Source organism: Gymnoscopelus braueri (genome assembly GCF_963280865.1).
Source record: "Gymnoscopelus braueri genome assembly, chromosome: 18".
In the NCBI taxonomy this organism is placed as follows: domain Eukaryota; kingdom Metazoa; phylum Chordata; class Actinopteri; order Myctophiformes; family Myctophidae; genus Gymnoscopelus; species Gymnoscopelus braueri.
The window spans coordinates 26763258-26776731 of NC_137618.1; the positions used below are offsets into that span (position 1 = coordinate 26763258).

Consider the following 13474-nt stretch of genomic DNA (forward strand, 5'->3'; position numbering starts at 1 on the left):
TTGCAGACATAAAATACAATATAACAATAATCATTAATGGCAGTAATATACAGTATAGATCCAGTTTTTCTTCAAAAACTCTATTTATTGAGTTCACATGACATTACTAAAGCAACAGATTGTGGTTAACCATCTGACCCAACATGGATTCTGCATGTACAGGATGTGTGTAACTGGCACACTGGTTATAGAAACACAGACACAAAACTGACAATTAGTCCCACAAGCACATCCAGAATACAAAATCTCAAAAAGGTTCAAGTTAATTGTGGTAAATGGTGAGGATAAAAATATGTTGAGTAGAATAGCTGCAACCCTCTGCTGGATACAGTAAGTGAGCCTTTATTCTCCAACAGTCCATGAGATATAAGATTTAATATCTCATGTAATTTTGCCTGCCGCTCAGCTTGTACGGTACCAGATCGGATAAACATTCTTCACCAATGTTCAGTTGAGGATCGATTCCTGACCGAACAGTGGCATGGACACTCACTATTGTGCTTTGATTAGTGAGACCATGGTTGCTTCTGTATGGCCACTCCAACTATGACACTGTCATTGCCAAATGCCAAATAATTGTGGGCATTTCCAGTGGTCCATAAAAGGAGCTTCAGAGAAAAAGTAAGGGGCAAATAGAATGCACCGATGACATTACACGAAAGAAATAAGGCAACACGCGTAAAGGAGCATCCCCAGCTATGTTGTGGCAGGACTGTCCCCTTTGTCTAGCGCTGCTCACCAAAGAAATACTGACAACATGTTAAAACAAACACACACACTTGCTTCCAGGGACCTAGTGCAAATCAGGTAAACAAGATCAGTGGCCATCAGTGGTTCATGGAGCTACATGTATCTGCCCGGTGTTGTTGTTGTTGGAGATCATTGCCATTTGTCTGTCAGAAGTATGGCTTTCTGTGTACAAGTGTTGAGTGATTCATGGAGAGGAGGGTGTTGGCCCACATTGATCAGAAGCCTCCATCACCCCCTCTCCTGTAGACAAGGCACCCTGCTTTTAGGACCCCCATTTGGGAATGATTTTAGTTTAAGTCCAAACATCTCCTGGTGTCCCAAACACGAACACGCTTATCTGTAATTCAATGTTGGTTGGGGGCCCAAAGTTCCAGTGTGTAAATTCGTGCATGCTATGTTTCTGTTTGCAGGAGTAGCTGTGTACATTTGAGTTTGACTAGAGAGGCTACTGTAGATGGTGAGATCACAGCTTGGGCTGACTGGCCATCTTGATCTTGAGGTTCTCTGCAAGCTTGTCCAGGAACTCAAAGGTGTTTAGGTAGTCTTCACGCTTCAACCTGAAAACAGGAGAGAGGAAGAGAGTAGAGGACAACATATGAGAGGACTGAATATAAATCTAGTACGGATGTGTAAAAGTCCATGTTTTGAATGGAGATAGTACAGCAGACATGCAGCCCTTTAACTCAATGTTGCTGTGTTTGATAATTGTCATAATTCCATAGGCATACGTGTATGTTTCATAAAATGTTTCGGTAAATCAGTGGATTACGAGATGAAATTTGATTATTAAATGTTCATTATATCTGTCTACAATAACATGAGATTCAAAGAAATAGTATATCTTGATTAAGAGCATATGCTAAATGCCTAATATCCCTTTATCATAAACTGTACATATAGGCTTACAAAGTAAGCAAAAATCAGAAGTTGCTGAATAATGTTGAATGCCAGCCCAAATCAAGTAGATTTTAATGATTAACATGATCTGTGTTATAAGATACATTTGAGGGGCACTTGCACACAGTGTCCAGCAGATGATGCTAAACACTTGAGTCCCCAAATTCTAATTACTGCATTATTATAAACCATGGTAACACTTAGCTGGTAAAATTATGCTGTGACATCAGACAAATCTAGAAATAATAACCCCAGTTGGCTGTTGGATGAGTACAAAAATTCTGTCCTATCAGTCAAATCTGGTAATACAGAACTGGCAGGTATGTATTAAAACATACTACCAAACACGGCACACACCACAGAAAACATGAACATAGATAAATGAACATTTAAACAGCCATTAAATATGACATCTATTTTATATGTGTTTGCAGTAGGTACTAACTTGGCCAAGCCTTTGACGCAGATAGCGAGGTCCTTGGTCATGAAACCAGCCTCTATGGTTTCAATGCAAACGGCCTCCAGTGCCTCAGAAAACACACGCAGCTCTGCATTGTCGTCCAGCTTTGCCCGGTGGAGCAGGCCCCGGGTCCATGCGAAGATAGAGGCTGTGAGAGAAACACACACACACACACACACACACACACACAACACAAAGGAGGTTTTTGTTCCCATCTCTTTTGTTTTGAATTAGATCAGGGGATGGATACTAAATGTACGGTCTTCTGGGGCCAAGATGTCTATCCCCATCGTCTTACCGATGGGATTGGTGGAGGTCTCCTTGCCCTGCTGGTGCATTCTGTAGTGACGTGTCACTGTGCCGTGGGCTGCCTCGGACTCCACCGTTTTTCCATCAGGACAGAGGAGCACACTGGTCATCATGCCCAGGGAACCATAGCCTGCAAAAGAGACAGACATTACAGACAAATACAAAGTACATCAGTTCTTCTTAAAAAATAAATTAAAACATTGTCAGTACTTACATACACATCTATAAACACGTTATACAGCGTTGTCTGTTTTTTTTCATTCATCATTGTCTGGGTTTTTTCATACTGTACGGATACAACTGTTGTGAGCTTTTAGATCGGCTATTTACACTATTTGTAGCCTCGCGTGGCCAGACAATATCACACGACACACTGCGTGGATATTAGTCTGGTCCCTATCAACGATAGATTTTTTTCCAAGGGGCGGTTACAAAAAGATCCAAACGGACTCTATTGGTTAGACCTAAACCAATCAGAGCAGTGCTTCCTTGTACGAACCAATCAGAGCAGTGCTTCCTTGTACGTCATTGCTCCAAATAAGGTGATAAGCCCGCCCACATTTGGATACTGGGCCCTGATTGGTCCCTCACAACTTCGGAGGGAGAGAAATGAAATCTCTATTGAGGGGGGCCAGACCTAATCTGCCGAGGGCTAAAGTGCGATGCAATTTTGCAAAGGCAGATTTGTCTGGAACCAGGCTACACTATTTGTGCACAACACTGTTGTGCAACAAAGTTTAAAATAACACCTAAGTGGTAAATTGAGTTTATTCAATTAATCAACAAAGTTCTCAATAGAATAATCGCTAAGGAAATAATCGATAGTTGCCGTTTCTTAAAATAAAAAAATACATGATTTACACCCACCCTGTGCTACAGAGTCAGACTGGACATCTCCGTCGTAGTTCTTGCAGGCCCAGATGAAGCCCCCCTCAGACTTCATGGCCTGGGCCACCATGTCATCAATGAGACGGTGCTCATACCAGATCCCTTTGGCCTCATACTGTGCACGGTACTCCCTGACAGAGACAGAGGGACACACACGCACATGGAATCAGTAAACTACTCTGAAAAGACGGCATGTGTGTGAGAGCGAAAGAGTATATGTATGAGCATTTAGAAGTTGTGTGCCAAAGCCTTTACTTCTCATAGATCTCCTGGAAGATGTCCTTGAATCGTCCGTCGTATTTCTTTAGGATTGTGTTCTTGGTGCTGAGGTACATCGGCCAGCCTTTGGTCAGGCCCATCTGTAAGGAGCTGTGGGCAAAGTCCCTGATGGACGAGTCCGTGTTGTACATACCCATGGCTACACCACCTGTGCCTGGACACACACAAACACACAGACAAATGTTTTATTTGAATCCACAAATTAATATTAATTTATTGACATTAAGGTAAATATACCTTTATATACGTAATATAAATATATGTTTATATACAATATTAAGCTTGAAACCCACAGGGGACGCAAGCGCTTAGACACTGCTCCCATGTTAATGAATGACCTTCCGCGCATGGATGCGGACACAGATTGTATTCTCATTAAAACGCATTGACCAGACTTCCCGCTGTGGCTAAGTTTGGCGAGAACAGTCACGCACAAACCTGACATGTATTGATGCCGGTGTGGTCCTTGCAAGTAAAAAAAATAAAAAAAAGAAAGTGTCTTGATGGTGTTGCTGTTTTAACACTTTAACCCTGGCATCTGTATTTTGGGCAGGTCATTATACACAAAACCTTTCAAAATCTTTTGGATATTTGAGCAGTGTCAAGTTTCTGCCAGCCAGAAGGGGGAGGATGCCCCACTGGTTCAACGAGTAAGAGTGCATACCATCATCCCCTCTCACTCTCCCTCCTTTCCTGCCTCTGTTAACAATCCTCAAAGTAAAGCAGAAATGCTAAAAAATAATCTTTTAAATAAAAAATAAAAATAAGGTGGAAGGAGAAGATACTTTGGTGACTCATTTTCTCTTACATTATTGACATCATTTCTACTTGCATCAATCAAGTCCATTCATATTCATATCTAATTCAACTGGACTGCTCATTCTCCCTGTAGGCAGACATACTACATCTTTTATGCAAATAAAAGATGCGTAATTATCACTCACAAACAGAGACAAAAAGACAGCCCTGTCTGGCTTATACAGATGAATGCAGTGCAAACAGATCCATGGAGCCAATGGTAATTTATCAGCCTTTTCAATTTGTCTGAGTGTTTGTTTATGAGAGGAAGGAGGCAGAGATAACGAAGATAAGACATACAGTATTATACTGTCCTGTTGACATTTTAAACAGAGAATTACGCACTTATAAAAAGGTTGTCTGTGGTGCCAGTCTACAGTAGCTACAGTATGCATTATTTGACTTGTGCGCTGATGCAAGACTTGCACGCTACTGTGGCTTGCTTGCACTCGTGGATTAATGTTCAAGCCAAGGTTAAAGGTTTCTTTACTGTTACAACTGTACAGGTACATAAGTGTAAAAAAGCATTCATAATAGTAATATTAATAATAATAATGACTGGAGAAAAAGCACCCCTTGGCCGGTGCAAATTTGATTTTAATATTTTGTCCTGAATTTTGTATGTGTGTGTGTGTGTGTGTGTGTGTGTGTGTGTGTGTGTGTGTGTGTGTGTGTGTGTGTGTGTGTGTACTGAATTAGTTCACTGTGGGGACCGGCTGGCGTCATTGTATTGAATCGTGCGTGTGGAGCCACGGTGCTACCAGTAATCATAAACATGGATACATGAAGCCGGCCCCATAAAACATTACCAGTCGATTGAAAAGCTCTATGGGAGACTGTAGCCTACTTGAAGGACAATCTATGACAATCCATTGCCACTGCGCCCATCCATACATATGCGCAGTAGCTCCTTATGTGTAAGCAAGCATCATTTATTATGCTACACCACCCCACATCAGCGCCCCAAGAACACCTCCCAGGCGATGGGAAGTAATAAACGTCTCCCAGGCGATGGGAGGCGTTAGCAGACCATTCAGAAGTTGACCATTCAGATGGTTATACTGTAAGTTTGAGATGTTCTTACCCTCAAACTCGTAGATGACAAACTTGAGTGGCTCTCCCGTAGTGGGTGTGTAAGTCATCTCTACTTTTCCTGGTCCAGGCACCACAAAGTCTGTGGCTTTGTACTGTGAGAAGCACATAGAGAAAGAGATCAGCAGCCTATAGATCTTGATGTTAAACATGTACTGTACCACAGTTATCTTATAGCTAATTTTCATCTACAGTCCCTTTAGACTAGGGTCACTAACACAAACAGCAGCATAACAATCAATAATAATAAATAAAAATAAACATAATACAAAATTACACACAATAACTGTAGCACACACACACACCCACAATGTCAGCTAAAAATTACAAATGTAAAAGCATTGTCAAATTAAAAGCAAGATTATTTGTATACATGAGAAGACCATGAGATAAATGTAGTCAATGGTTAGAGTTGAATAGCTTTTAGCAGACTTTTTAATTTGGTTTTAAAAGTACTGATGGCACTGCAACTCTTCATGTTGTCAGCAGGAGTTGTAATTTTCACAGAGAAAGCCGACTGGCCGAATGCAGTCAGCTTTGTCCACTTTTTTATGTTATAACATGTGCACTGTACTGTATGTTAATATATACACATGGACGGATAGAGAGGTTAAATGACAGTGCCATAGGGGGACCTCAGAAATCTTATGACATGATATCAATAGGTTAGCAGTAGCATACTAACTGCATGCGACTGGAGCATTTTTCCTGTTATGTAATCAGCAGTAAAATGATTGTTCACCTGGATTGTTCACCTAGTTGAGAACTATTGACTTGGCCCCAGTGCCAAGGGCTAGTATACAATTGACGTTGCTCAGTGTCATTGTGGCTTTTCTAGCTCACTGTCACAGCCAGTATTTCCACATATTACAGTCCAAAGGGCATGATGTAATCAGTGACTCTCTCTTGTGACAACCTGAGTGTCCCTTAGCTCAGTGGTTCTCAAAGTGGGGTCTAGGGAACCCAGCCAAATATGTTAATACAGCATCAAAATCAGTTTAACCACTTTATTTACATCTGCTATTTTGTTTTTAATAGCCGATCTACAAGCTCCCAAACGCGCCGCGGCTCGTTGTAAGCTTGTATTTTCACACATTTTTTAACACATTTTAACACATTTTAACAACACAAATCTTGTATGGGGTCCTTAGCACAAAATATTTTCAGATGTGGCCAAATACATATTAATTTGGGTTTGATATGAAACTGTTTGAGAACCACTGCCTTAGCTAACGGTGACAGTCCATTTCTGCACTCAGATAATGATGCATCTTTAAAAAATATTGCTTGAAGGTTCATATTTAACAGGACCATACAAAGCATCATATTTGAAAACAGTTACGTAAGGTACGATTGTGTACTTGAATCTGTACACAAACAGCCAGTGCGTTAGTAAGATGCTTCACAGTATCGTCGCCTTCACACATACATTACTAAAATGTGTTTGACTGCAGGGTATGAGACAAAAAGACCTAAAGGTTCTCAGGCTATATTTAAATGACTGTTACAGTCCTTTTATAATATTTTTTTGATATTTCACTTTCATCCAATGCCCAGTTTGGACTCTTTTGTCTCTTCACATTGTTGCTGTCATACTGTCGCTGTGGAAACCTTGTACTGTATGTTACTTTTCAGGAAATGGAAAAAAATGGATCCAAGTTATTATTTAATCGCAAGCTCTTGTTAATACTTTTCATAGGTTAAACATTTATAAAACACATTCTATCTTAACCACTTTTAACCTGCTGTCCCCGTTTTTGGGCATGTCATCATTATAAGCAAAACAATGTTTAATGTTCAAGATAAAAAAATTACAAATAGTGAAACTAGCAGATCTGCAAGCTTGCAACTCGCCCACGATGCGTTGTGAGCTTGTAGATCGGCTATTTTAGCTACTTTTGAGTGACACTGTCATCCCGCCCCCCCCCCCCAATAAACCATCAAAAGTTTCAATAATGGATATACAAGGCTGCTGCCCAACAGCGACGATATCAAACTGAATCCCTACTGAACCACTCAAACACACCGGTCTAGTATGAAGCTGCCACTTGACCGTACTGACCTGGTCTCCATGGGCGTGTCTGCCGATGATGATGGGTTTGATCCAGCCGGGCACCAGGCGTGGGACATTCTTGCAGATGATGGCCTCGCGGAACACAGTGCCGCCCAGGATGTTACGGATGGTGCCGTTCGGCGAGCGCCACATCTGCTTCAGCTTGAACTCCTCTACACGCTTCTCGTCCGGTGTGATGGTGGCGCACTTGATGCCCACGTTGTATCGACGCGTTGCCTCCGCCGCCTCAACCGTCACGCGGTCGTCGGTGGCGTCGCGGTTCTCCATGCCCAGATCAAAGCTGCACACAGAGAAAGAGGGTTTCATTCAAATCTGGGTTACTGTTTGAGCCAATGTGCGTTATTATTATTAGTCATGTAATTTAAGACGTGATTCAGCACTATGTGCTTGCGTGTGTGTAAAATTGAGCAACGCCGAGTGAGACGGGCTACAGCCATACTGAAAGAGACAGTGAAGGGTGATTTATACTCAGTTGCGAGCCGGTGCCGTGCACCGAAAATAGACGATCTACAAGCTCACAACGTGTACCAAGTATAAATCAGGCATAAGAGAAGACACAGGAGAAGGAAAAGTAAAGAGAAAGGGGTGGGGGTGCGATTAGAGGGAGAGCGCTTAGGGAGACCATTAGCAAACTCAACAGTGGACGTGTGGGACGCCATAAACAAAGACACTCTGTTCTAAGAAGGGCAGTAATTATACACACTTCACTGCACTCCACTGCTACTGTGGAGCCACCTACCATAGCAGAGGAAACTACTGTGTTGTATACATCTACAATGGTAGCTGGGCAAATGTAGATGCTAACAACTAACAATGAGTGATGTGAGATGACACTTTATAATTGAGAAGATTGTGGGTTTGCACAATTATTTTGGGGGAAAAAAGAAAAGAAAAAAAACATATATATATATATAATTTCTAACCTGAAAAGGAAAAAGACTGTGCTGTAGTTATTGGTGTTCTGTCAAGTACAATACCACAGGAACTGGAAATGTAGCTCTCAGGTATCACCCTTGTTCACGTCTGAGGAAAATGGTTACATCACTTTCAGGTGACATACCAACCTGGCCACATAGCATGTGCAGGATTACCTAAATACCACAACAGGCATAAACCATACATCATTTAATCTTAGGTATGTTGACTATGCTCTGAGTCTAGTGCAACCCTTGGCATTGTCCAGAAACACACTCTCAACCTTTCACCTACTTCCCCCCCCCCTACTGCCACACCACAGCAACAGGATGACTAAATTGACCTGAACACACACAGCTAGAACTCAGAGACAGGCAGATGGAATCTATCTGAGAGAGAATAGGTTCTGTTCAGTGGTGGTGGCTATAATGAGAACTGAACATCAACACTTAAACACAAGGGAGATTCCTTTGTTTGCATCTTGGTATGTGGTTGACCTAAAAGGCCTGGCTGTGACCTTTCACCTCACACCCCCTCATCAGAGGAATGGATTCCTTAGTGCTACTGACACCTTGGCTTATAGCCTTAAAGGAACGAACACTGGCATTTTGTAGAATTCAAGAATTTTTAAGAATTGGTTTTAATCCCCTAAAATAAGTATAATGACATTAGTTCGTTTTTTTCCAAGAACTGTACTTTCTCATTGAGTAATTATTACACAATCTGAGTAATTATTACAAAATCTGATACAACACGTAACCAAAACCATTGGAAAAAGATTAATTATTAACCTTTATGACGTGACATCGGAACATAAAAGTGTTAAAACTTCTATGGGTTCATCTATTGTAGATACTGTTAAAGCTGGCTCAAACCCTCCCTTTCCGGTTAATCTGTCACCATGACTCATCAATCTACTCTGCATTATGAATCTACTTCACAAAACGAAATGCTATAAATCCATTTGGTTTTGTGTTGTTATATTGACAGATAGGGCATTATCATTCCAGTGGGGTTTTCCCTATAGAGAAACCAAGTCCAGTTTTTTTTACCATCTGCATACAGTCTGAAGGTCTAATACATAATGACGAAATGGCAGATCAATGATGTTCAACTCACACAAAAAAACTCATACAAAAAACTGGACTTTACACAGATATGGCCCATATTAAAATAAAATACATATGAAAAGGCCAGTGGGTTTTCTTTTATATTACACCGACACGATGAATAGGGGCTTTAGTCAATGTATTATGAGAGTGCAAGGTTATTAATGGGTTAAAGTGGCTTTAAATATGTACAAATATTATAATAATGTCTAATGCCAAGATAAATAATACCAAATTACATTTACTTTATATTGGTACAACTGCAAATCTGATCTGTACAGTGTATTTACAATGATCACAAGTTAACAAAATTAACGTTAACAGCCTATTGCACAACACTGTAACTGCCGCAGTGAAAAAAGATTAAAAAAAGGCCATCCAAAAGGATATTTTCCAGGGTCAAAGGAGCATATCGTAGCTAGTACAGTACCAAGGCCAACACTACCGCTTGTGCTTGTGTAATTAAAACCTACATAGCCATTAAAGCAGGTGCACATCAGACAATCATGTAGTCACTCTGTCAGAGGAGGTCAATCTGTTAATCCATTTAGACCTGGAACGCATCTGTGTCACTTTAGATTACTTTGGCTATTCAAAAATAGCAGATATACAAGCTCATAGCGCGGCACCGAGTGCCGCGCTATGAACTTGTAGATCTGCTATTTTTGAAAAATATTGAGAAAAAAAAAAGTTTGATTTTTTTCCCAAAAAATTTAGAACATTTTAAATAATCGCCTCAGGTCTTAAAGGGTTAAAGAAAGATGCGGAAACAGGTTGAACGAGAAATCCCAGCCAGGCAGGGAGCAGACAGGTGAGTTCACCTGGGGCCCACATCTTTCCTGCTGTGGTTACCAACTACTAAGCCAATTTGGCCCTTCTCAAGTTGTACTTTCATGTAGGTGAGAGTGTACATTATGTAAGCAGGCACATAAGGCATGCATTGCAGAAAATGTAGCATGTTTTGAAGTGCTTTTCTAGTTAGGGAATGAATGCAACTGTTCACAGCCAAGATATGTTCATGGCCGTTTACATTCAATTTATGTAATAACATTTAAATAATTGGCATATTTATACCTGTATCTATTGTTTAAAGGCTGCATCTGTACCAGGGAGACTTTTACTATGATCACCAGACGTACTTAAGGACACTGTGGTCCTCTGTTTCACTCTACAGCCCTTTGTCTCCATAGTGAGGTGTAATTACCTGTGCAGGTCCATCTCCAGGTAGGGGAAGATGAGCTTTTCCTTAATGAGCTCCCAGATGACCCGGGTCATCTCATCTCCCTGCATCTCCACCACAGCGCCAGTCTTGATCTTCTGAGACATCTTAGAACCTGGTGGTCAGCACAAGGAGAGAGAGAGAGAGAGAGAGAGAGAGAGAGAGAGAGAGAGAGAGAGAGAGCGAGAGAGCGAGAGGAAATAAGTGAAACAGTAGTTTGTGCAACAAGATGGAAGGGGGGAGGGGGATGTGTCCCTGATAATGGGGAATCATAAAGCATTTATATAAGTGACTGCTACACTGAGAACAGTGTCAAGTGAAACAAGCCTAGTACTGCACAGAATGAAGGAAGCATGACTTTGATATCAAGTATATCATCATGATACCCCAAGACAGCTATACAATACTTTTTTCAGTCATGATATATAGATTACAGACATATCTATAGTTAATTCAAAACAGCACCTGAAAATGACTAGGTCCGTGACTCAGCATTGACCTATTTCTATCAATCTGACAAACTAAGAAGTTAAGGAGATTTTGGCTGTGAAAGCAAGTGAAACCTACACATGGCTATCACCACAAATGGAGAACTCAGCATTTTATAGTATTTTGAGGTGATTTTCCAGACCTGGCTGGACAATAGTTGTATAACCTCAGCATTTCACACAGAGTATTATAATAGAAACTAAATATCTTGATTATATTGCATAGGTTTCGTTTACACATGCCAACATAGAGGATTTAAGACTTCTATAGCTATTGCATAGGATAGAACAACCTCTGCCAACATTACATAAGTTCTGTGTGGAGCCTGCTGACTGAGGATCGCATGATAGGGAGGAGACTGACTACAGAGAAGACACATTCATGAGCAGGCAGAGGCAGGCAACGATAGGGGAGGGTACGCAAAGCGTATAGCTTGTAGGGCATCACAAATAAAGTTATACATAGTTTTACAGAATTAATTTACAAATCACACACACCCACAAAATGACACCTAAAATGCAGGAATTAGCTTGATGACGCGACGGGCCTAATAAATAAAGTCCAATTGTCCATCCCTGCCAGGCTGCCCTCCATACAGAGAATGCACATAACGGCCACACAAGTCAAGAGGAGTAGGCTATGCTGCATCTTGTCTTTCTGAGTTAAAGGGGCCTCTTTTACTGTATGTTGATCAGTTCAGTTTGCTTTTGAATGTCATAAAAAATGTCTTGCTGTTCAGTTTTAGCAGGACAATGGGGGCTGAGTCGGCTGACAGGTAGGATTTGGTAAAGAATGCTGCACTGTCAGGCGTCGTTATTTCCCTCAGTAATGCGCATAATGTCGGCAGTATTGCGCAGATGCCCTACCTTTGAATGTTTCCTACACACCACACGGTCACAGATGATGAGGAAAGTCTTGTTCTGCACGGAGCCGAGCGAGTATCGCAAATATAAGCGTTTCAGTAGACCCGGCTTCCGTGAACCGCCTCCCTCAGTGACTGACAGGGCCTACACCAATCAGAGGAGAGGCCGAAATCCATTGACCAATGAACTGAGCCCACACAGCTGGGGGAGCGGGGAGTATGTGGGCGGGGCCAATAGAGAGAGCTGCGCTGATTGGCTCCGAGCGATGCAGCGTTTCAGTGCTAATCTTTAGAACATGATGTTTTTCAAAGGAGCAGTTGCCGCTGGGCTTGGTCACCTAGAGATCAGATAAGTCATGTGTTTGGTTTACTTCCACCACCACAGGATAAACAGTGTAACTTTCAGGTCTAGCCTAGGGAAGCTAAGCTACACCGACAGTTCGTAAACTGACCTCCGAATCGTAGACCTTCTGGTGCACAGAACATCTTATCCCGGTTCCCAGTCAAGCCTTTCTATACAAAGAACGATCAGTTGATCGTTACGAAATCGCTTTCAAATCCAGCCCATAACGTAGGAGTCGGACATGCTGCAAGTTGTGCAATGTAGCTTCTGCCTTATCAGAGTATTATTCTGACGTCCCGAAGGAGGAGGTGGGGGAAGGAGCCAGGAGGGGAATGATTACTAGCCCTAACCAATCGCTGTGATATCCCATAGGCTACACCACTCTACTCTGGCCTGCCAAAGAAAACAACTGACAGATTACAACTTGTTCAAAATGCGGCAGCCAGAATTTTAACTAAAACTAGGATGAGAGAACATATCACTCCAGTTCTAGCTTCACTACACTGGCTCCCGGTTGTTTTTAGGATTGATTTTAAAATTATTTTAATAGTTTATAAAGCTCTAAATGGTCTGGCACCTTCCTACCTCTCTGACTGCCTAGATAGATATGTTCCAAACCGGACCCTCAGGTCTTCAAGTGCTGACCTGCTCGAGGTGCCTACAATGACATATAAAAAATATGGTGAAGCAGCATTCTGCTTTTACGGACCGACAGTGTGGAATAAACTCCCATTACACTTAAGACAGGCAGCCAGCTCAAGACCTATTACTTCACTCTTGCTTTTAGCTGATTCTTTGGTTGATTTTTAATTCCTCACTGTATTGCCTATTTTAATGTTGTTTTATGCCTTTGCTTTTATTTTATTTTATTTTATTTTTGTTTGCTTTATTGTTAAATTGGTTCTAACTGTAATTGTATTCTTGCTCTGTAAAGCACTTTGAGCTGCATTTCATGTCATGAAAGGTGCTATACAAATAAAGTTTATTATT

At 41.4% G+C, this 13474-nt stretch overlaps 1 protein-coding gene across 2 annotated transcripts; it reads right to left on the reverse strand.

The window, feature by feature from the left end:
* Nucleotides 1-75: 75 nt before the first annotated feature.
* Nucleotides 76-12729, reverse strand: idh1 (isocitrate dehydrogenase (NADP(+)) 1). Of its 2 annotated transcripts, none has more exons than XM_080456481.1 (9): nucleotides 12594-12729; nucleotides 10776-10905; nucleotides 7536-7827; nucleotides 5466-5568; nucleotides 3560-3737; nucleotides 3284-3435; nucleotides 2406-2546; nucleotides 2093-2255; nucleotides 76-1307 (listed from the first exon to the last, which is right to left on the reverse strand). In XM_080456481.1, exons 1-9 carry the CDS (start codon nucleotides 12625-12627, stop codon nucleotides 1214-1216), a joined length of 1287 nt encoding a protein of 428 aa, XP_080312607.1. In that variant the 5' UTR covers nucleotides 12628-12729; the 3' UTR covers nucleotides 76-1213. The 2 variants fall into 2 exon arrangements, with proteins under 2 accessions (XP_080312607.1, XP_080312608.1); XM_080456482.1 differs by lacking the exon at nucleotides 12594-12729 and adding an exon at nucleotides 12146-12269.
* Nucleotides 12730-13474: the final 745 nt, after the last annotated feature.

Bases quoted from the DNA above. Each gene is read 5' to 3' on its own strand.
- idh1 (XM_080456481.1), bottom strand. From the start codon at position 12,627: ATGTTCTGTGCACCAGAAGGTCTACGATTCGGAG. The intron at 3,436-3,559 runs GTAAAGGCTTTG...TGTCTCTGTCAG, and splicing joins TTCCAGGAGATCTATGAGAA to GGAGTACCGTGCACAGTATG. The intron at 2,547-3,283 runs GTGGGTGTAAAT...TCTCTTTTGCAG, and splicing joins GTCTGACTCTGTAGCACAGG to GCTATGGTTCCCTGGGCATG.